At 45.9% G+C, this 23,477-nt stretch overlaps 1 protein-coding gene across 3 annotated transcripts in view; it reads left to right on the forward strand.

The window, feature by feature from the left end:
- col22a1 (collagen, type XXII, alpha 1) overlaps window positions 1-23,477 on the forward strand; it is a 339,481-nt gene that overhangs the window by 176,124 nt on the left and 139,880 nt on the right. For 2 of the 3 annotated variants that reach the window (XM_078215791.1, XM_078215793.1), the window contains 2 exons: window positions 7,940-7,993; window positions 9,040-9,093. In XM_078215791.1, coding sequence (XP_078071917.1) covers window positions 7,940-7,993; window positions 9,040-9,093 — 108 coding nt within the window. The remainder of the gene's footprint in view (window positions 1-7,939; window positions 7,994-9,039; window positions 9,094-23,477) is intronic. The other variant, XM_078215792.1, reaches the window with a different exon arrangement.

Below are 23,477 nucleotides of genomic sequence, written 5' to 3' on the forward strand. Positions count from 1 at the left end.
TTCTCTGCTCTTGATGTTATAGAGGAGTTTCATTTCTGTGTTGGTTCCTCCTCATTCTGACAGTGTTAAACCTTTTAGGGTTGAACACAATTCTGTTATACCAATCACATTTTTCCAACTCCCTGCAGGAACTTATTTATAACTATATGGCAGAAGATATTTCATAGCCAGCATTAAAAAATGTCTCACAAATTAGGGGAACCAGCCAATTTTTAACCAATTCATTCAAAGGGAAGATTTATGGTTAGCTCCACAAATTAGAACATTCATGATATCGTACGCTGAGCATATCATATTCCAACTGATATCACATGGCTTTCTGTTTACTACGATTCCAAAAGACCCATTCAGACAGGTCAAATAGGGGTCGGAATTCTCCAGTTTCACACCCCTCGTTACCGCTGCCAGCGAGAACGGAAAATTTGGCGCAGGACCAAATCTCCATTCACAGCAGCGGGACCGGAGAATCTCAGCCGCGGGCGAGGTTGGAGAATTCTGGCCAGGGTCTTTTTTAGATTAATTTGGCATAATCTTAAACGTATTCAGTTTGACCTTGCTAAATGCAAATAGGACTATCTTGGGACACATCCCTGTTAAGTAAAGTATTCTGATCACTGCTGCCCAAGTTCAACTAAAGATAGCTGAACTAAAAACAGAAAATGCTGGAAATGTTGAGCAGCTCTGGCTGTGTCTGGATTTTTGGCCACTTTTCCTCAAAAGTATCCATAAATTCAACCCAGTTGCCAAGGGATTCAGATTGTCATATCAGCGAGCAAGTGCAAGTTTATTGGTGCTGGACATAAAAAAAATCAACTGATTGATCCTTGGCTCATTTTGATAAGATGATCCCATCCTGTTTGAGAATACTGGAAGATAGTTTCTCATGATCCACAGCCATTGGTGGGGTTGGTTACAGCTGTGGTTCACAACCCGTCCACACCGAGATAGGGATTAGGGATCAATCCCCAAATTCCATTATGCACAGGAGACAAGGCAAAAAGTGCTGAGCAGTTGGTTGGTGCGAAATTGGTGAACCTAAAATAAATTGCTGAAGGCTGAAGCGGCCCCTCCTCATTCTCAATAGCCTTCAAGAGACCTGCCAAGTCAAATCATCATCTCGTATACAGTGAAAAAAGTTCTATCTTCTCAAGTCTTTCTTGATGGTAAATCTATGTCCCCTGATTCCAGAATTCTCTGCCAAGGGAAACAATTTTATGCTGTTCACCCTATCTTTTCCCCTCATCATTTTGTACACCTCAATCAATTCACCCCTGAGCCTTCTTTGTTCCAAGGAAAATAACCTCAACCTGTCCAATCTCTCCTCGTAGCTACACTTTTCCAGCCCTGGCCACATTCCTGTTGACTTCCTCTGCACTCTCTCCAGAGCAATTACGCCCATCCTGTAATGTGGTAACCAGAACTGCATACAATATTCCAGTTGTGGCCTCACTAGTGTTCATACAAATCCAACATTATATCCTTACTTTTATATTCCACACCTGTATCAAAGAAGGAGAGCATTCCATATGCCTTCTTTATAACCTTTCTAGTTGAACTGCTGCCTTTCGGGACCTGTGTACTTGTATGCCAAGATCCCTCACTTTTCAGTGGAGAGCAAAAGCTGTTGCATTTACTGATTTATTAACAATGACTATTGGGCAAAAGACGCTCATTGGAGTGCACCAATTGACTTTGTACAATGGTGTGAATTGGGTAATAGTGACTCAGTCTCCAATTTTTATTGGCTTTCTTGCTGACTTCAACAGAAATAAAAATGGAGAAAGATAGAATATGGGCTACCAGCTTACTATCACTACTTCGCACAGAGTCCGGAGCCGGAATTTTCTGACCTCACCCATGGCTGGGGTTCTCCAGTCCCGCTGCCGCGAATGATTTGAGCGTCAAACTCTCCCTTCTCACTGGCAGTGGTGGCGGGGCGTGTGAGACCAGAGAATTCCAGCCAAATCTTACACATTTGTGAGAAGCATGGAGAGATTTTGATTTGACAGGGTGTTTGGCAGATACGAACAGTAGCCGGAATTTTCCGGTGTCGCACGCCCCGCCACCACTGCCAGGGTGAATGGAGAATTTGGCGTCCAGCCAAATATCCATTCGCGGCAGCAGGACCGAAGAATCACAGTCATGGGTGAGGTCAGAGAATACCGGCCAGCAGCTAGCATGCTCAAAATCAGAATTTAACATGCCCAATCCTGTTTTTAAACATATGATTTACAACAGGGGTCACCACTTAGCATCAAACTATTGCTACTTTTTTTCTACTCTCCCTCTCTCTACCAGAGAGGATGGGTGCACCGAGCAAAAAATTGCTATGTAGTTGTCATCAGCTAGCTCTGTCCAGCGAAGAGATCGTACCTGGGCGACTCCAGGACTGTATACCTTCAAACAACACCCACCTTTAAATCACCGTGTGCTAGCTATCTGGGCAATTAATCTTGTGATTTGGAACTTCTGTTGAAGAAGCTCCCAGTTGATCCTTACCCCCATGATTGTTTGACAAAATGTTAAGCATTTTCATATGTATAAGCTATTTTATATATGTATAAGCTGGGAATTTCCTTGGGGCTTCTTTCTTTTCCATCACATCAAAGGAAGCTCACCATACCTTTATGGAACAGACACGGAGCAACTCTGAAGAAATTTCCATAAGTGATGCAGCAGGATTTTTATGCTTGAGTTAAGCCAGGTTGCATATTTAAATATAAATCATGAACAGATACTCTGTTCCATTTCCTCGCAGTGATTTCCTTCACATTTACGAATAAATTCTACATAGAACAGTGCAGCACAGAACAGGCCCTTCGGCCCATGATGTTGTGCCGAGCTTTATCTGAAACCAAGATCAAGCTATCCCACTCCCTATCATCCTGGTGTGCTCCATGTGCCTATCCAATAACCGCTTAAATGTTTCTAAAGTGTCTGACTCCACTATCACTGCAGGCAGTCCATTCCACACCCCAACCACTCTCTGCGTAAAGAACCTACCTCTGATATCCGTCCTGTATCTCCCACCACGAACCCTATAGTTATGCCCCCTTGTAATAGCTCCATCCACCCAAGGAAATAGTCTTTGAACGTTCACTCTATCTATCCCCTTCATCATTTTATACACCTCTATTAAGTCTCCCCTCAGCCTCCTCCGCTCCAGAGAGAACAGCCCTAGCTCCCTCAACCTTTCCTCATATGACCTACCCTCCAAACCAGGCAGCATCCTGGTAAATCTCCTCTGCACTCTTTCCAGCGCTTCCACATCCTTCTTATAGTGAGGTGACCAGAACTGCACACAATATTCCAAATGTGGTCTCACCAAGGTCCTGTACAGTTGCAGCATAACCCCACGGCTCTTAAACTCCAACCCCCTGTTAATAAAAGCTAACACACTATAGGCCTTCTTCACAGCTCTATCCACTTGAGTGGCAACCTTTAGAGATCTGTGGATATGGACCCCAAGATCTCTCTGTTCCTCCACAGTCTTCAGAACCCTACCTTTGACCCTGTAATCCACATTTAAATTTGTCCTACCAAAATGAATCACCTCACATTTATCAGGGTTAAACTCCATTTGCCATTTTTCAGCCCAGCTTTGCATCCTATCTATGTCTCTTTGCAGCCTACAACAGCCCTCCACCTCATCCACTACTCCACCAATCTTGGTGTCATCAGCAAATTTACTGATCCACCCTTCAGCCCCCTCCTCTAAGTCATTAATAAAAATCACAAAGAGCAGAGGACCAAGCACTGATCCCTGCGGCACACCGCTAGCAACCTGCCTCCAATCCGAAAATTTTCCATCGACCACCACCCTCTGTCTTCGGTCAGACAGCCAGTTACCTATCCAATCGGCCAACTTTCCCTCTATCCCACACCTCCTCACTTTCATCATAAGCCGACCATGGGGGACCTTATCAAACGCCTTACTAAAATCCATGTATATGACATCAACTGCCCTACCTTCATCAACACACTTAGTTACCTCCTCAAAAAATTCTATCAAATTTGTGAGGCACAACTTGCCCTTCACGAATCCGTGCTGACTATCTCGGATTAATCCGCATCTTTCTAAATGGTCGTAAATCCCATCCCTAAGGACCCTTTCCATCAATTTACCAACCACCGAAGTAAGACTAACCGGTCTATAATTACCAGGGTCATTTCTATTCCCTTTCTTAAACAGAGGAACAACATTCGCCATTCTCCAGTCCTCTGGCACCATCCCCGTGGACAGCGAGGACCCAAAGATCAACGCCAAAGGCTCTGCAATCTCATCCCTTGCCTCCCACAGAATCCTAGGATACATTTCATCAGGCCCAGGGGACTTATCGACCTTCAGTTTATTCAAAACTGCCAAGACATCCTCCCTCCGAACATCTATTTCCTCCAGCCTATTAGCCTGTAACACCTTCTCTTCCTCAAAAACATGGCCCCTCTCCTTGGTGAACACTGAAGAAAAGTATTCATTCATCACCTCGCCTATCTCTACTGACTCCATACACAAGTTCCCACTACTGTCCTTGACCGGCCCTAACCTCACCCTGGTCATTCTTTTATTCCTCACATAAGAGTAAAAAGCCTTGGGGTTTTCCTTGATCCGACCCGCCAAGGACTTCTCATGTCCCCTCCTAGCTCTCCTAAGCCCCTTTTTCAGCTCATTCCTTGCTAACTTGTAACCCTCAATCGAGCCATCTGAACCTTGTTTCCTCATCCCTACATAAGCTTCCCTCTTCCTTTTCACAAGACATTCCACCTCTTTCGTGAACCATGGTTCCCTCACTCGGCCATTTCCTCCCTGCCTGACAGGGACATACCTATCAAGAACATCCAGTATTTGTTCCTTGAAAAAGTTCCACTTTTCATTAGTTCCTTTCTCTGACAGTTTCTGTTCCCAACTTATGCCCCCTAATTCTTGCCTAATCGCATCATAATTACCCCTCCCCCAATTGTAAACCTTGCCCTGCCGTACGGCCCTATCCCTCTCCATTGCAATAACAAAAGACACCGAATTGTGGTCACTATCTCCAAATTGCTCTCCCACAACCAAATCTAACACTTGGCCCGGTTCATTTCCCAGTACCAAATCCAATGTGGCCTCACCTCTAGTCGGCCCATCCACATATTGTGTCAGGAAACCCTCCCGCACACACTGCACAAAAACTGCCCCATCCAAACTATTTGACCTACAAAGGTTCCAATCAATATTTGGAAAGTTAAAGTCCCCCATGACAACTACCCTGTGACCCCCACACATATCCATAATCTGCTTAGCAATTTCTTCCTCCACATCTCTATTACTATTTGGGGGCCTATAGTAAACTCCTAGCAACGTGACCGCTCCTTTCCTATTTCTAACTTCAGCCCATATTACCTCAGTGTGCAGATCCCCCACGAAGTGCCTTTCCGCAGCCGTTAAACTATCCTTGATTAACAATGCCACTCCTCCACCTCTTTTACCAGCTTCCCTACACTTAGTGAAACATCTATACCCCGGAACGTCCAACAACCATTCCTGTCCTTGTTCTACCCACGTCTCCGTAATGGCCACAACATCGTAGTCCCAAGTACCAATCCACGCCCCAAGTTCATCTACCTTGTTCCGGATGCTCCTTGCATTGAAGTAGACACACTTCAACCCACCATCCTGTCTACCAGTACCCACCCTTGACCCTGATACCTTCCCCAATACCTCACCACCCTCACTGACTTCTGGACTACAACTCCCTTTCCCACTCCCCTGACAAATTAGTTTAAACCCCCCTGAAGAGCCGTAACAAATTTCCCTCCGAGGATATTGGTGCCCCTCTGGTTCAGGTGCACCCCGTCCTGTTTGTACAGGTCCCACCTTCCCCAGAACGTGTTCCAATTATCCACGTATCTGAAACCCTCCCTCCTACACCATCCCTGCAACCACATATTTAACTGCACTCTCTCCCTGTTCCTCAACTCGCTATCACGTGGTACCGACACCGTACCAGAGATGACCACATGTTTCGTCTTGGCTCTCAGCTTCCAGCCCAGCTCCAGAAATTCCTGCTTTAAATCCCCGTCCCTTCTCTTACCTATGTCATTGGTACCAATGTGCACCACGACTTGTGACTGTTTCCCCTCCCCCTTCAGAATCTGGAAAACACGGTCTGAGACATCACGGACCTTGGCATCCGGTAGGCAACATACCATCCGTGAGTCTCTTTTGCTGCCACAGAACCTCCTATCTATCCCTCTAACTAACGTGTCCCCAATAACTATCGCCCTCCCGCTCTCCCCCTTTCCCTCCCGAGCCACAGAGACGGACACAGTGCTGGAGATCCTCTCACTGCGGCTCCCCACTGGTATGTCATCCCCCTCAACCGTATCCAAAGCGGAATACTTGTTGCTAAGGGGAACGACCACCGGGGATCCCTGCACGGACTGCTTCCTCCCAGCCCCTCTCACCGTCACCCATCTGTTTTCAATCCTCGGAGTAACTGTATTCCGAAAGCTTGTGTCTATGGCCATCTCTGCGTCCCTGATGATCCTAAGTTCATCCAACTCCAGCTCCAGTTCCCTAACACGGTTTGGGAGGAGCTGCAGATGGGTGCACTTCCCACAGGTGTAATCAGTAGGGACACTGTCGTCGTCCCTCACCTCAAACATAGTGCAAGAGGAACATTGCACTGCCTGCACACCCATCCCCTCTAGATACCTTGCCAGTACCAGGTAGAAAGTGCAAAAATGAATTCAAACTCACCCCTACTCGCCCTTTCAGCCTAAGCCCTGTGCGCCAAAGTCTTATAGCTCACACTCTGCTTCCCACACACTCCACTGCCTGCTCCCGACGCTGCTCGCTGTATACTGCAGCCTACCTTTTATACTTCACGCGCTTAAAAAACCCTTCCCAGACTCCTTTGCTGCCCACTTCTAGTTTTCACTTTAAACTTGAAAAACTGCTGTTAAAGTAAAGGCCAAAAAAAATACACACACTAGCTGACTAATTAAATAAATAAACAATTCAATTAATCTCTCACCAGCACTGCTGACTTCAATCACCCCTCTCAGCTTGCTCCAGTGGATCAAGGAACGGTAAATAAGTATGCTGGCTGCAAAATTAGGGATGTGTTTGGGGGCACGGTGGCACAATGGTTAACACTGCTGCCTCACAGCACCAGGGACCCAGGTTCAGTTACAGCCTCAGGTCGCTGTCTGTGTGGAGTTTGCACGTTCTCCCTGTATCTGCGTGGTTTTCCTCCAGGTGCTCCGGTTTCCTCCCACAGTCCAATCATGTGCCGGTTAGGTTGATTGGCCGTGTTAAATTGATATTTAGTGTCAGGGGGACTAGCAGGGTAAATACATCGGGTTATGGGGATAGGGCTTGGGTGGGATTGTTGTCGCTGCAGGCTCAATGGGCCGAATGGCCTCCTTCTGCACTGTAGGGATTCTATGATTCTATGAAAATGTCACCTAAGTAAGGGAAGGCTGCGTTTTTACCACACTAGAGCAATTTGCCTTTATACAGTATCTTTAATGTAACATTTCCCAAGGAGCTTCTGTGTTCCAAACAGAATTTGACACAGAGCCATTGATGATGATGATGATGTTAAGGACACCTGACCAAAATTTGGTCAATAAAGTAGGATCAAGAGGGAGATTGATTTGTGGAGGAAATTATATTGTTTAGGACCTCCACGTCTGAATGCATGACCGTCAAAGGTGTAACACTTAAAACTGAGGGCATCCCAATCCCAGAACTGAAGCAGTGCAGGGACTTCGGAGAGCTATAGGGTTAGAGAAAGTTACAGAAATAAAAAAGGGGGAGGTCTTGGAGAGATCTGAAAAGAAGTATGAGAATTTTAAAATTGATGCAATGCCATGTAAGTAAATGGAAGGGAAAGGATGGATAGAAAATGTGGATAGTCCCAGCAAAACAAAGCACTATGTTTTTTATTTTCAGGGAATAATTGGTTTCACTGGTTTACCTGATATGGAAGGAATCAAAGGAGATAAGGTATAGATTTGAATATATTCACTTATTTAGTGAAAATATTCATTTTAATCCTGCAACTTTCTAAGAATTTCAACCCCATCCAATATTAAATGCATGAAGATTTCTCATAAATGTTTTCATCCTCAGGGTTTACATGCTTGTTCTGAAAATGTTTAAAGTTTATTTATAATTGTCACAAGTAGACTTACGTTGACACTGCATCCCCGGGTCAAGTGCTGGTAGTCCGCACAGACACATGAGAAACACCTGAACTTACACCTAATCCCATTTACCAGCACTTGACCCATAGCCCTGAATGTTATGATGTGCCAAATGCTCACCCAGGCACTTTTTAAAGGATGTGAGGCAACCCACCTCCAGCACCCTCCCAGGCAGCGCATTCCAGACCATCACCACCCTCTGGGTAAAAAAGTTTTCCCTCACATCCCCCCTAAACCACTTGCTCCTCACCTAGAATCTATGTCCCCTCATGACTAACCCTTCAACTAAGGGGAACAGCTGTTCCCTATTCACCCTGTCCGTGCCCCCCATAATCTTGCACCAATTTATTTTTTATTTTAAAAAAAAAATTTAGTAGGCATTTTTTCATGAGACATTAAACTGGAATCCTATGTACCTCCTCAAGTGGATGTTGGAGATCTGTGTCATTTTTTTTGAAGAATTTAAGAAGTTCTCAGTATATCCTGCCCAACATTTCACACAATAATAGCAACAAAAATACCATATTATCCGATCATCACCCTGTTTCCGATCTTTAACGTTGCTTTTGTGGAATGTGGGTCATTGTTCCCCATATAAAAGCATTCACTGCATTCCAGAAGTAATTTTTTGAGTGAAATGCTTTGAGACCTAGAGACTCAAACATTATTATGAGGTGGCACAGAAGGAGATTGACTTCAGTCGAGTTAAAAAAAAACCTGAGAGGGAGAATCTTACTCTCAATCAAATATAAATAATCATTAATGAGTTGCTTTAGTTGTTGGTTAGGGAGTGGAACTACAGATGGTTATCATGATCTTAACTTGTCCCTTCTTTCTGATATCCAGGGTGATCCAGGTCCACAGGGACAGATCGGACGACCAGGCCTTAAAGGTGAAAAGGTAAGCATGAAGCATCGCACTGTCCTTGAAAGCACTGTAACCATCCAGATGTTCTGGATAGTAAACTTCTTGAAGTATGAGTCCTTCATGACTGTTGGATTGGGCCAATGATAATAGCAGGGGATGTTGAATAAAAAGACAAGTCATTCAGCTGAGCAGCTCTAAAGGCATAAAAAGAGCACGAGTTACAGGAGTTACAGGCCTAAACTAACCACCAGAATTTTGTTCTTCCTTACGACATAATATCCATGATTTTACCAATTTTACTTTGCCATAAACACAATGGGGGTAGTAGATGGAATGTGAAAGACTCTTTGCCGCAGACGGCTGTGGAGGCCAGGTCATTGGGTGTCTTTAAGACAGAGATAGATAGGTTCTTGATTAATAAGGGGGTCAAGGGTTATGGAGAAAGGGCAGGAGAATGGGGAGAAGAAAAATATCAGCCATGATTGAATGGTGGAGCAGACTCGATGGGCCGAGTGGCCTAATTCTGCTCCTATGTCTTATGGTCTTATGGAAAGACTACATTATGACCTGGAAGTATACCGATTGTCTTAACTTGCACTATTTTATATTAAATTAGACATTTGGATCACAAAACTTGAATATTGCTGAAAAAAGGTGTCGGGCAGATTTTTCCCTTCCCATCCGCCATGGGAATTGTAGCAAGCAGACACAGATGAAGCTTTTCATCTTGGCAATGGCAGGGGAGAGAGCCAATTTATACTGAGAAGAGGGTGCTTCACCAAAATGTCTTTTCTCAGCAATATGTGTTCATTGCAGCCTTCGCCAACACTATTCTCTACTCAATGGCCTCCATCTCCACTCTGGCCTCACACAAAGAACAAAGAACAAACAAATTTACAGCACAGGAACAGGCCCTTCGGCCCTCCAAGCCTGCACCGACCATGCTGTCCGACTTGAACTAAAACCCCCTATCCTACCGGGGACCATATCCCTCTATTCCCATCCTATTCATGTATTTGTCCAGACACCCCTTAAAACTTAGTATTGTATCTGCCTCCACTACCTACCCCGGCAGCGAGTTCCAGGCACCCATCACCCTCTGTGTAAAAAACTTGCCTCGTACATCTCCTTTAAACCTTGTCCCTCGCATCTTAAACCTGTGCCCCCTAGTAATTGACTCTTCCACCCTGGGAAAAAGCTTCTGACTATCCACTCTGTCCATGCTCCTCATAATCTTGTAGACTTCTATCAGGTCGCCCCTCAACCTCCGTCGTTCCAGTGAGAACAAACCAAGTTTCTCCAACCTCTCCTCATAGCTAATGCCTTTCATACCAGGCAACATCCAGGTAAATCTTTTCTGTACCCTCTCCAAAGCCTCCACATCTTTCTGGTAGTGTGGCAACCAGAATTGAACATTATATTCAAGTATGGCCTAACTAAGGTTCTATGAAACTGCAACATGACTTGCCAATTTTTGTACTCAATGCCCCGGCCGATGAAGGCAAGCATGCCGTATGCCTTCTTAACTACCTTCTCCACCTGCGATGCCACTTTCAGTGACCTGTGTACCTGTACACCCAGATCCCTTTGTCTATCAATACTCTTAAAGGTTCCGCCATTTACTGTATATTTCCTATCTGTATTCGACCTTCCAAATTGCATTACCTCACATTTGTCCGGATTAAACTCCATCTGTTATCTCTCCGCCCAAATCTCCAACCAATCTATATCCTGCTGTATCCTCTGATGGTCCTCATCGTTATCCGCAAATCCACCAACCTTTGTGTCGTCTGCAAATTTACTAATCAAACCAGTTACATTTTTCTCCAAATCATTTATATATATTACAAACAGCAAGGGTCCCACACATCACAGATGACACCTGGTTTACCCTTTCCATGAGATCCACTTTTCATGGGAATAAAAAAAGTGTTTAACAATGAGTTAGCATTAATTAATTGTGTCAATGAAGTCAGTCATATTAATTGATCGGACAACAGAATTGTGCAAATAAGTTCATGACCAAACAACTCATCGAGATAAAGGCAAAATACTGCAGATGCTGGAATCTGAAACAGAAGCGGAAAGTTCTGGAGAAACACAGCAGGTCTGATAGCATCTGTGGAGAGAGAATAGAGCCAACATTTCAAGTCTGAATGACCTTTCGTCAAGGCGGACCTCCTTGATCTAGTGTTGGCAATGCCAACAATTCCATTTCTTCTGGCACTACTCAGATCAATCCTTTTTAAAACTATTACAATCATCACATATTTTGAAAAGCGTATGCTTAAATCATGTTCTCTATTTATTGCCCTTCCCCTTTTTGTCTGATATTTCGGACTACGTTATCTCATTAAACTCTGATATCTGGCATGCCTTCTTTTGGAATTCTCAAATATTTTCTTTTGGACAGAGTCCAAGTGCAAAGACACTTGAAACATATCAGCAGTCTAAAGGATCATGGTTAGGGCAGCACAGTGGCACAGTGGTTAGCACTGCTGCCTCACAGCGCCAGGGATCCGTGGTTGAATTTTGGCTTGGGTCACTGTCTGTGTGGAGTTTGCGCGTTTTCCCCATGTCTGCGTGGGTTTCCTCCCACAGACCGAAAGATTAGGTGCAGGTTAGGTGGATTGGCCTTGCTAAAATTGCCCCTTAGTTTCAGGGAGACTAGCTAGGGTAAATGCATGGGGTTGTGCGGATAGGGCCTGGGTGGGATTGTGGTCAGTGCAGACTCGATGGACCGAATGGCCTCCTTCTGTACTGTAGAATTCTACGCTCTATGGTCTAATGTTGAGACAAAATCTCGAGGGACAAACTGAGGCCTTGATTGGTTTCAATCTTACCGACTGAGTCAAGAGGGAGTGCATGGACCATGATTTTAAAATCATTGCTGATTCAATGTTGTTTCATTTTGCTATGCCTCCATTCAGTACTTTCAGCTTTTTCCCCTTCATGTTTTTTTTTAAATTAAAACTATGCTGATTGAAACAATTTCGCAAATTGGAGGAAGAGGTGGGTGAAATGTGGAGGAGGCAGGGATTGAAAAATAACGAGACGAGAATGTCTTGCCAGGAAACAAAGGGCTCATTCAGTCGCGGCAACACTGTGCGAGTTGGAAATAGAGAAAGTTGGTGTTAGCAACAAGTCAGCATTAAATGGCGCCTGTGAGGTTGTATCAAATGTTCGCAGAACAAGAGCTGCTGAAATGCCAGTCAGCTATTTGGCACACTCTTACCAATAAGTATTTGGGGAAGTTTTGTTTATTTCTATTGAATGTGCTGTGAAAGGACTAATGTGCCTGCCCACTGTTACTCAAAATGAAGTTTGCTTTAACCCTATAGTGGCCTTGAATATTTTAACTTCAGGTGTGGCACGGTGGCACAGTGGTTAGCACTGCTGCCTCATAGTGCTAGGGACCCAGGTTCAATTCCAGCCTCGGGTCACTGCTTGGAGTTTGCACATTCTCTCCGTGTCTGAGTGGGTTTCCTCTGGGTGTTCTGGTTTCCTCCCACAGTGCAAAGATGAGCAGGTTAGGTTGATTGGCCATGCTAAATTGCCCCTTAGTATCAGGGGATTAGCACGGTAAATACATGGGGTTACAGGGGTAGGGCCTGGGTGGGATTGTTGTCAGTGCAGGCTCAATGGGTTGAATGGCCTCTTTCTGCACTGTAGGGATTCTATGATTCTAACTTTAGTCGATTGAGTTAAAGCAATGCAATGTCGCGATAACATTTTCAGAACAGGAAAGTTGTAAAATTAGTCACTCACTGGACAGAATTATAAACTTTTTTTTAAATATAGAAATAGCAGTGAGGATATCTAAATATAGTCTATAAAGAATATGGAAGGAGTGGTGATTCTCCGAAATCGGGACTAAGTACTCATGCCAGCGGGAATACCGGAGCAATTCCCGGTGGCGCTGGCAGCATCTGTCAGGTGGGATTCTCCAAACTGATTAATTAAAATTAATGCAGTCCGTGATTCACGCTGGACAACCCAGCTTTTTGTAAAGGGCACCCCGATCTCCGTGGTCAGAGAGAGGTGCCTCTTCTCCCAAGGATAGGAATGTTGATCACAGCCACATTTCCCACTTCCCCCCCCCACCCCCCCCCCCAGCAAAACAGCCACCAACACCCTCCCCCCCCCACCACCCGCCCCAACTGACCAGGGCAACACTACCAACCACTCAGCTAGGATCATGGCTGATCCGACATCCCTCACATCCACTTTCCTGCCCAATCCCCATAACCTTTGATTCCCTTATTGATCAAATATTTATCTCAGTGTTCAATATACACACAGATTCTGCCCCACAGCTCCCTGTGGCAAGGAGTTTCAAAGGGCCACAACCCTCTGAGAGAATAAATTCCTCCTCATCTCAGTCTTAAATTGGTGCTTCCTTATTCTGAGACTATGGCCTCTAGTCCTAGACTCTCCCATGAGGGGAAACATCCTCTCAGGATTTACCCTGTCAAGCCCCATAAGAATGTTTCATGAGGTCACCTCTCATTCTTCACAATTCCAACACTACGAGGCATGAAGGTGACCCAACCCAACACCCCCCTCACATCCCTCCCAACTCAGAACCATCCCTCCTCAGGCCCTCCTCATCCCACAGACTCCCACTCAGTTTGCCTCCCTCCTCAGACACCCACTTAGACCCCATGCCGTGTCAGTGCTGATGGTGCACTGCCCCCTAGCACTGACACCCTGGGCTGGTGCCTTGGACCCCAAGGGGGTGGGAGCCAAGGTGGAAAGTCCAGTGCCAATGTGCCCTCTGCCACTGCCAGGCTGCAGAGGAAGTGTCCCCCAAAGGTCCTGGGCATTGGATGGACTCAGGTTGGGGGCAAGGTATTGATCTCAGTACTGTTCCCTGGATGGGGGTCCTGTAGCTAGATTGACCCTTATGACCCTGGAAGACCTGAAGATTACCCTTGGCATGGTAATTTCAGGCAGCTCTGTGATTAATATCTTCATTCCTGCCTGTCATCTGTGGGCTGGTCTTTAATCTCCATGCTCCCTGGTCACCTGGCAGGCATTTAAATCCTAGTAGCACCTCATTCTTCATCAGGAATTCCTTTTCTCTTTCTCAGAAATTGCAGTTATGAGCAGTAACCTTTGAAATCATTTTAAAGAGTAGAGATATCAATTTCACTGGGGGGCCCCTTCTCCACAACTGCTCATTCAGCCCCATTCTATTGATACAGCTTTTATTTGAAGTCTCTGAGCCTTCCTAGAAAGATCAGAGTCTTTGAAATACCTTCCAACCCTTTGAAAATCTTTGTTTCCATTCAATTTCAGTCCAGTCGGTTGAACTCTCATTTGACTGACAGCTTACTGGGTTTCTACTCAGCATCCAATCAATTGTATTTATTTACAGTTCCCTTCATGCTTGAATGCACCTCAAAGTACACCCATTGTTCGAACCCCAACGTTTACACAAACAAGGAAATGCAAAAGCACTTAGCTCTTTTGAAGTTGTCTACAGCTGCTTGTGTTCACAGCTGGAGGAAAATTCAAACTAGCTAAATGCTTATCACTTCCTGTTTTGTGTGGTCTATTAGGAGGGACTTGGGTTTCCTGGTCGCACCTGGGTGTTCACATTCAGACAGTGAGGAAGGCAGAGGAAGCCAATGGAGGTGCTGATGGCGCTGGGGAGAAGTGAATTCCTGGGCCCTTGTTTCTGAGGCACTAGGTCTGCCAACCCTCTCACCAAAAGGCAGTAAGGTAGCACAGTGGTTAGCACTGCTAGCCAAGTTTCCCAGCTTGGTTCACTGTCTGTGTGGAACAAAGAAAAAAGAACAAAGAACAGTACAGCACAGGAAACAGGCCCTTCGGCCCTCCAAGCCTGTGCCGCTCCTTGGTCCAACTAGACCAATCGTTTGTATCCCTCCATTCCCAGGCTGCTCATGTGACTATCCAGGTAAGTCTTAAACGATGTCAGCGTGCCTGCCTCCACCACCCTACTTGGCAGCGCATTCCAGGCCCCCACCACCCTCTGTGTAAAAAACGTCCCTCTGATGTCTGAGTTATACTTCGCCCCTCTCAGCTTGAGCCCGTGACCCCTCGTGATCGTCACCTCCGACCTGGGAAAAAGCTTCCCACTGTTCACCCTATCTATACCCTTCACAATCTTGTACACCTCTATTAGATCTCCCCTCATTCTCCGTCTTTCCAAGGAGAACAACCCCAGTCTACCCAATCTCTCCTCATAGCTAAGACCCTCCATACCAGGCAACATCCTGGTAAACCTTCTCTGCACTCTCTCCAATGCCTCCACGTCCTTCTGGTAATGCGGCGACCAGAACTGGACGCAGTACTCCAAATGTGGCCGAACCAGCGTTCTATACAGCTGCATCATCAGACTCCAGCTTTTATACTCTATACCCCGTCCTATAAAGGCAAGCATACCATATGCCTTCTTCACCACCTTCTCCACCTGTGTTGCCACCTTCAAGGATTTGTGGACTTGCACACCTAGGTCCCTCTGTGTTTCTATACTCCTGATGACTCTGCCATTTATTGTATAACTCCTCCCTACATTATTTCTTCCAAAATGCATCACTTCGCATTTATCCGGATTAAACTCCATCTGCCACCTCTCCGCCCAATTTTCCAGCCTATCTATATCCTGCTGTATTGCCCGACAATGCTCTTCGCTATCCGCAATTCCAGCCATCTTCATGTCATCCGCAAACTTGCTGATTACACCAGTTATACCTTCTTCCAAATCATTTATATATATCACAAATAGCAGAGGTCCCAGTACAGAGCCCTGCAGAACACCACTGGTCACAGACCTCCAGCCGGAAAAAGACCCTTCGACCACTACCCTCTGTCTCCTATGGCCAAGCCAGTTCTCCACCCATCTAGCCACTTCTCCTAGTATCCCATGAGCCTTAACCTTCTTAACCAACCTGCCATGTGGGACTTTGTCAAATGCCTTACTGAAATCCATATAGACGACATCCACGGCCCTTCCTTCATCAACCGTTTTTGTCACTTCCTCAAAAAACTCCACCAAATTTGTAAGGCACGACCTCCCTCTTACAAAACCATGCTGTCTGTCACTAATGAGATTGTTCCGTTCTAAATGCACATACATCCTGTCTCTAAGAATCCTCTCCAACAACTTCCCTACCACGGACGTCAAGCTCACCGACCTATAATTTCCTGGGTTATCCCTGCTACCCTTCTTAAACAACGGGACCACATTCGCTATCCTCCAATCCTCAGGGACCTCACCCATGTCCAAAGAAGCGACAAAGATTTCCGTCAGAGGCCCAGCAATTTCATCTCTCGTTTCCCTGAGCAGTCAAGGATAGATGCCATCAGGCCCTGGGGCTTTGTCAGTTTTAATGTTCCCTAAAAAACCTAACACTTCCTCTCTTGTAATGGAGATTTTCTCTAACGGGTCAACACCTCCCTCCGAGACACTCCCGGTTAACACGCCCCTCTCCTTCGTGAATACCGATGCAAAGTATTCATTTAGGATCTCCCCTATTCCCTTGGGTTCTAAGCATAATTCCCCTCCTTTGTCCCTGAGAGGTCCGATTTTCTCCCTGAGAACTCTTTTGTTCCTAACGTATGAATAGAATGCCTTAGGATTCTCCTTAATCCTGCCTGCCAAGAACATCTCGTGACCTCTTTTTGCCCTTCTAACTCCCCGTTTGAGTTCTTTCCTACTCTCTCTGTATTCCTCCAGAGCTCCATCTGTTTTCAGTTGCCTGGACTTAACGTACGCCTCCCTTTTCATTTTAATCAGATCCTCAATTTCCCTGGTTATCCACGGCTCTCGAATCCTACCTTTCCTATCTTTCCTTTTTTACAGGCACATGCCTATCCTGCTGCCTCACAGCGCCAGGAACCCAGGTTCAATTCCAGCCTCGGGTCACTGTCTGTGTGGAGTTTGCACGTTCTCCCCGTGTCTGCATGGTTTCCTCCGGGTGCTCCGGTTTCCTCCCACAGTATGAAAGATGTGCTGGTTAGGTCCATTGACCCGAACAGACGCCAGACTGTGGCGACTCGGGGAATTTCACAGGAAGTTCATTGCAGTGTTAATGTAAGCCTTACTTGTGACTAATAAATAAACTTTAAAATGTCAGGCTCAATCTTGGATGCAGTGCTGTGGGCAGCTAATGGTGCCAAGGGTTAACTCCTGAGGGTGCTTCAGTGTCACAAACATAAATCTCAGTTTACTAACTGGGCATAATTGGTTCCTCCTTCAGAGCTGGGCTCTGCTCATAGGCAATAAAAACAGAAACAGAAAATGCTGGATAAACTCAGCAGGTCTGGCAGCATCAGTGGAGAGAAACAGAGTGTTAACGTTCTGAGTCTTAATGATCCTTCCACAGAACAGAAGCAAGGTAGAAAAATGCAGAACTATACATTCGGAAAGGGGATGGAGTAGTAGACCAGGGATAGGTTGGGGTAAATTTATCCTGGGCATAAAGCAGAGTGTTAATGGTGCCATTAAGCGATGAAGAATGCTAAAAGCAGTAAAAAGTGAGATAGCAGAATGTGTCATTGGGAGTGTTTTGGTCCTTGGACAGTGAGAAGGGAGGAGGTAAAGGGGCAGGTGTTACACCTTCTGCGATTGCATTGGAAGGTGCCTTGGAAAAGGGATGAAGGATTCAGGGTGATGGAGGAGGGTACCATGGCGTCACGGAGGGAATGGTTCCAGCAGATTACTGAAGGACGACCAGATGGAGATGAGAGGGGGTTGGACATTGCACTCTGGTAACTCACGTGGCCGCTATCAGGGAGTTCATTGCAATCACTCCTCCATAATAAAAAACACTGGATGGTAAACCCTCTGCTGCGGTCAGCGGCTTCCCCCCAAGGAGGGGACTCCAACAAGTATTCTCCTACGAATGGAATTACAGACCTCCAGACTCCCGCACTCCCCACCCCCTCGACCTCACAGATCCCTGTGTTGTCCCACAGTCTGGGTGGGAAGATACAATGAGGGTGGACGATATGTTATGATGCCTGCTAATGAGATGGGTAATGCATGCAAATCAGACTCGTGTCCTCCCCGGGCGAGAGCCTGATCATGTCATTGGATCGGGGGGCGGGGGGGGGGGGCGGGGGTGGGGGGGGGGGTGGCGCTGGGAAGATCTCAAACCAAAATCTCGCCGTCAAGATTTAGCGGCCTTTAGAGGAATTGTGGCTGTGGCCATGAAATCTGGCCATCGCTTTATAAGATATATCTGTTATTCTGAGATAATCCATCTCTTTATTGTGATTATAAATGAAACTTCAGGCAATAATTATAATTAAAAAGTTCGGAACATGCTGAACAGGAGAAGACATTCCATTCAGCCACATTGTGAATATTTATTACGAGCCCCTGAGATGGAATAATGCCTCCCCCTCCCATCACAACTCCCCTCCATCCCTGGTTACTGTTTTTGATCACCCTGGGAATTTGTGCCAATACTTGACTTTTTGCACTGATTTGCTTAATGCCTGCAACCTGTGACTTTCATTTATAAGCTGTGTAACCTCACTTTGTGTTTAAAATCCAATGCTGAGGTTACGTGTGTTTTTATCCCTCACCAGCACCCCCCAACCCCCCCGAGTCTATTCTGTGAACAAATGGTCAAGAATCCTGAAGCAGCAAGCTGTTTAACTGCACAAACTGGATTATTGGTCTTTTAATGGCAGCATTCCTCAACAAAACTGTTACACAAGAGCTGTTAATGTTCTCGGGACTAGTCACAGCTGATCGTTCTGCAGTTCATACAAGGGTGGCACAGTGGTTAGCACTGCTGCCTCACAGCGCCAGGAACCCAGGTTCAATTCCAGCCTCGGGTCACTGTCTGTGTGGAGTTTGCACATTCTCCCCATGTCTGCGTGGGTTTCCTCCGGGTGCTCCAGTTTCCTCCCACAGTCCAAAGATGTGCGGGTTAGGTTAATTAGCCATGCTAAATTGACCCTAGTGTCAGGGGGATTTGCAGGGTAAATATGTGGGGTTATGGGGAGAGGGCCTGGGTGAGGTTATGGTCGGTGCAGACTTGATGGGCCAAATGGCCTCTTTCTGCACTGTAGGATTTCTATGATTCAATCCCCTTCTGATCTAGGCAGGGCCTTCGTTGACAGAGATGCTCATATAAATGATATATACAATGTATTTGAGACTATGCGTATTACAGTGCACAGCTATTTGCCATTCAAATCCTCTATCGTTCTCCAGTTGTGATCATCAAAAAATTAGCAATGGTGCTGCCACCTGGTGTTATGGAAGGTATTGCAATTGATATTCCAGACATCTGTACTTGCCTGTTGACACTCTTGATTGCCTGCTCGTGTTGGGCTATTGTCACTCCGCTTATATATTCTGTGCCTGCGTGTCTCTCTCCACTTCAACTGACAAAAGAACAGCACTCTGAAAACTTGTGATTTCAAATAAACCTGTTGGACTATAACCTGGTGTCGTGTGAGCTCTCATCCACAGATGGGTGTATTACCACGATAATCCAATGAACTGTGCAACGATTCAACTGAAAATGGATTCATTCCAAATTCATTATCGATGAAATCTTGCATTGTGCACATTGCTGTCATGCAGACAAAGGAAATGCTACACTTTGGGAATACAACTTAATGAATAATCTTAAATATAAGCATAGTATTGCTTCAGTATCATGAGATAAAGGGATCGATTTTACCATCGCATTGCGCCCGTTTTCGGGCGCAAAAACTTGGTAAAGTCGGGCGTGAGGCAAGAAGCACGATCCGCACGCAGCTCCGCGCCGGTTCCCTCTTTACCAAGGCCCGAAAATGGCTGCGATCGGGACTGTGCCCGAAACAGGCACAACGGCCATTTAAATGCATTTGCATGCACTTAAATTGACTTAAAGGGCTGCACGCTCAACCTTACTGGCACCTGCCCCTTTACCACTGCGTTCGCCCATCCAGAATCCACGCGAAACAGACAAGTGCCGAGCGTCCGACGGCTCTCTGCATGAGATCGGTGGAGGAGGGGTGTCCGCTGCCACTCTCCCTGAGATCAGTGCAGGTGAAAGGGGGTCCACTGCCAATGTACTTGATATCAGTGGGAGTGAAAGGGGGTCCACTGCCTTTCTGCCTGAGATCAGTGGAGGGGAATGGGAGGAGGGGCCCATGATCAGTCTGGGTGACGGGGGGGGGGGGGTGTGGGGGGATAAAGGGGTAAGTAATGTTGCAGGGGAGGGGCAATGTCTGTGGGGGCCAGGGGGAGTCATTATCCGGCCCGGGAGCGATGTGGCAGGGGAGCAGCATTTTATCATTTTTTTCTGCTCCTGCACAGTTGAGGTGCCATTCGGAGCTGCAGCATTTTGGGTGCGTTAAACCCCGCCCACAGTCTTGTGCAGCGCGATTCGGACTCACTGATATTTTTCAGGCAGAGTGTGTATGAGAATGGGTCCAAAAGTCGGATCTGAAACACTCCCAGTTTCAAGTCCGCCCACCACTTCAAATCAAAATGGTAAAATAGGGCCCAAAAAAGTCATTTTTTTAAAAAAAAGGACCACAGTTGTCAAAAAAAAATAGATTTTCTTTTTCATTTTAGAGATTTACTGGCAATCCTCTCAAGATCAGGCACGGCAAATAAAATCAGAACCAAAAAGAGTCCCGAAGGTTAATTCTAGACTCAAAAGCAAAATACTGCTGGTGCTCGAAATTTGAAATAATGACAGAAAATGCTGGAAATGCCCAAGCAGCTCCAGCGATCATCTGAGGAGAAAGAAACAGGGCAAATGTTTCAGCCCAGAGGAGAGAGGAACAGAGTTAACAGGTGGAATTGTACGTCCCCTGTGGCAAGTTTAGTGGCCGGGGGCGGGAGGGAACGTATGTAATTGGGGAAGAGTGACAGGTGGGACCCTTTTTGCCTCTCCAGCCAGTGGACAAGAACCACCCCCCCCCCCCCCCCCAATCACATCCAGGTGTGTGAAACGGTTGATCCCAGGGTGAAATTGCCTTGTGAAGAAACGTTGAGTATGTTGGGCTAATTGCAGCTTGGAAGAATGAGAGAGGATTTTACTGAAACATAAGATTCTGAAGGGGCTTGATAGGGTGGATGTTGAGAGGATTCCCTTGTGGGGAAATCTAGAGTTGGATGCACAGATGCAGAATAAGAGGTCTCCCGCTAAAGATGGAGATGAGAAAGAATTTCTTCTCTTCAGTGGGTAGTTAACCTTTAGAGTTCTCTCCCCCAGAAAGCAATTAAAACAGAATCATAAAGTACATTCATGGCTGATGTATACAGGTTTCCGACCCAGGCGGGAGCCATTTTTAGTTTAGTTTTTTTTTATTAGTGTGACAAGTAGGCTTACATTAACACTGCAGTGAAGCTACTGTGAAAACCCCCTCGTCGCCTCATACTCCAGTGCCTATTCGGTTGCACGAAGGCAGAATTTTAGTATGTCCAATGCACCTATCCTGCACGACTTTCAGACTGTGGGAGGAAGCCGGAGCACCTGGAGGAAACCCACACAGACATGGGGAGAACGTGCAGACTCCACACAGTGTCCCAAGCCAGGAATTGAACCTGGCACTGTGAGGCAGCAGTGCTAACCACTGTGCCACTCTGCTGCCCTTCTGATAGCACCCCATTTGTTAATCAAACAAGGGAAAATGAAGGGCAGTGTGTGTCTGCCAACGATACAGGAATTATACTGTACTATTCATTAACACCTTTAGAAAAGGAAGTGTATAAATTTGGGAGAAACAGCACCTCGTTTCAATTAAGCACTTTACAACTGGCGCTGTGAGGCAGCAGTGCTAACCACTGTGCCACCGTGCCACCCATTATTTATGGGACACAGGCAAGACCATGATTAGGTCAACTACTATCTTATTGAATGGTGGCGCAGGCTGGAGGGGTCAAATGGCATAGTCTTACTCCAATTCCTTATATAATAATGCATGTAACCAGTGTTCTCATAATAACATCCTTGCTGTTGATCAAAATCCCAATAATGTTATATTGAGTTGTTTAATGGGCAGTGATGCAGTGGTGTTGTCGCTGGACTAGTAACCTAGAGACCCAAGGCAGTGCTCTGGAGGACGTGGGTTCGAATCCCACCATGGCAAATGGTAGAATTTTAACTCAATAAAACATCTGGAATTAACAATCTAATGATGACCATGAAATCATTGTTGAAAAAAACCCACCTGGTTCACGAATGTCCTTTAGGGAATTAAATCCATACCTGCTCTGGCCTACAAGTGACTCTCGACCCACAGCAATGTGGTTGACTTTTAACCGCCCTCTTAAATAGCCGAGCAAGCCATTCAGTTCAAGTGCACTCAGGAATCGGCAACAAATGCTGACCTTGCCAGAGGTGCCCACATCTCATGAAAGAATAAAGAGATCTGCCTTCACACATGTGAGAAGTGCTACCGTGGGCACTTTCTCATGTACTGAACACTGATATTATAGACATGCGAGTCCAGTAACATGTACTAACCAGCATGAAAAATATAAATATGTGTTGCTCTGCTCATTGTACATCACACTGCATTCGCCCAGTAGTAGTCTACTTTCAAAATACTGACACTGATACAAAATGTTCCAATTTCTTCACCTTATACGAATTATTTTGATGAAATTAAAAAGTCTCACAATACCAGGTTAAAGTCCAACAGGTTTATTTGGTAGCACGAGCTTTCGGAGCACTGCCCCTTCATCAGGTGAGTGCTTTTGGACTTTAACCTGGTGTTGTGAGACTTCTTACTGTGCCCACCCCAGTGCAACACTGGCATCTCCACGTGATGAAATTAAAGTTAAGCTTTATTCAATGAAGGTAGCATGCAACTGAATCAGACAGGCTGAGAGATTCCTGGCCTGTGCTGAATTATCTGATCTCACTTTGGGTACTATAAATGATGCCGCAGCCTGGGTTATGGAGGCAGAAGCAGCCTGTGCTTATCATCCCGATGAGATGTTCAGCCGCCAGGCCAACACATATTACCGTGTTCACACTTTAATGACTAACTGGAGGATGTCCAGTGCTTTTGGAACCCCCAACAAAAGTCACTCACCTTGAGGTATTGTTACAGCAGGGTTTGTGATGCTATAAAATCCGTCAACATTTCAGAAGATTAGAGCGGTGGTTGAAGAAAGGAGGAATAAATGTATACAGCAGCAGAACGTGTATGTAGAGTTATAACAACTGCTCATATAGAAATAAAAATCAGCTGAGGCAAGCTGAGCTGAGCAGCCTGTTCCCATGTTTTTTTTTATCCATTCGTGGGACACGGGCGACGCTAGCTAGACCAACATTTATTGCCCATCCCTAGTTGCCCAAGAGCAGTTGAGAGTCAACCACATTGCTGTGGCTCTGAAGTCACATGTAGGTCAGACCAGGCAAGGACGGCAGATTTCCTCGCCTAACAGACATTAGTGAACCAAATGGGTTTTTCTGACAATC

This window comes from Mustelus asterias, chromosome 7, assembly GCF_964213995.1.
Source record: "Mustelus asterias chromosome 7, sMusAst1.hap1.1, whole genome shotgun sequence".
Taxonomy (NCBI): Eukaryota; Metazoa; Chordata; class Chondrichthyes; order Carcharhiniformes; family Triakidae; genus Mustelus; species Mustelus asterias.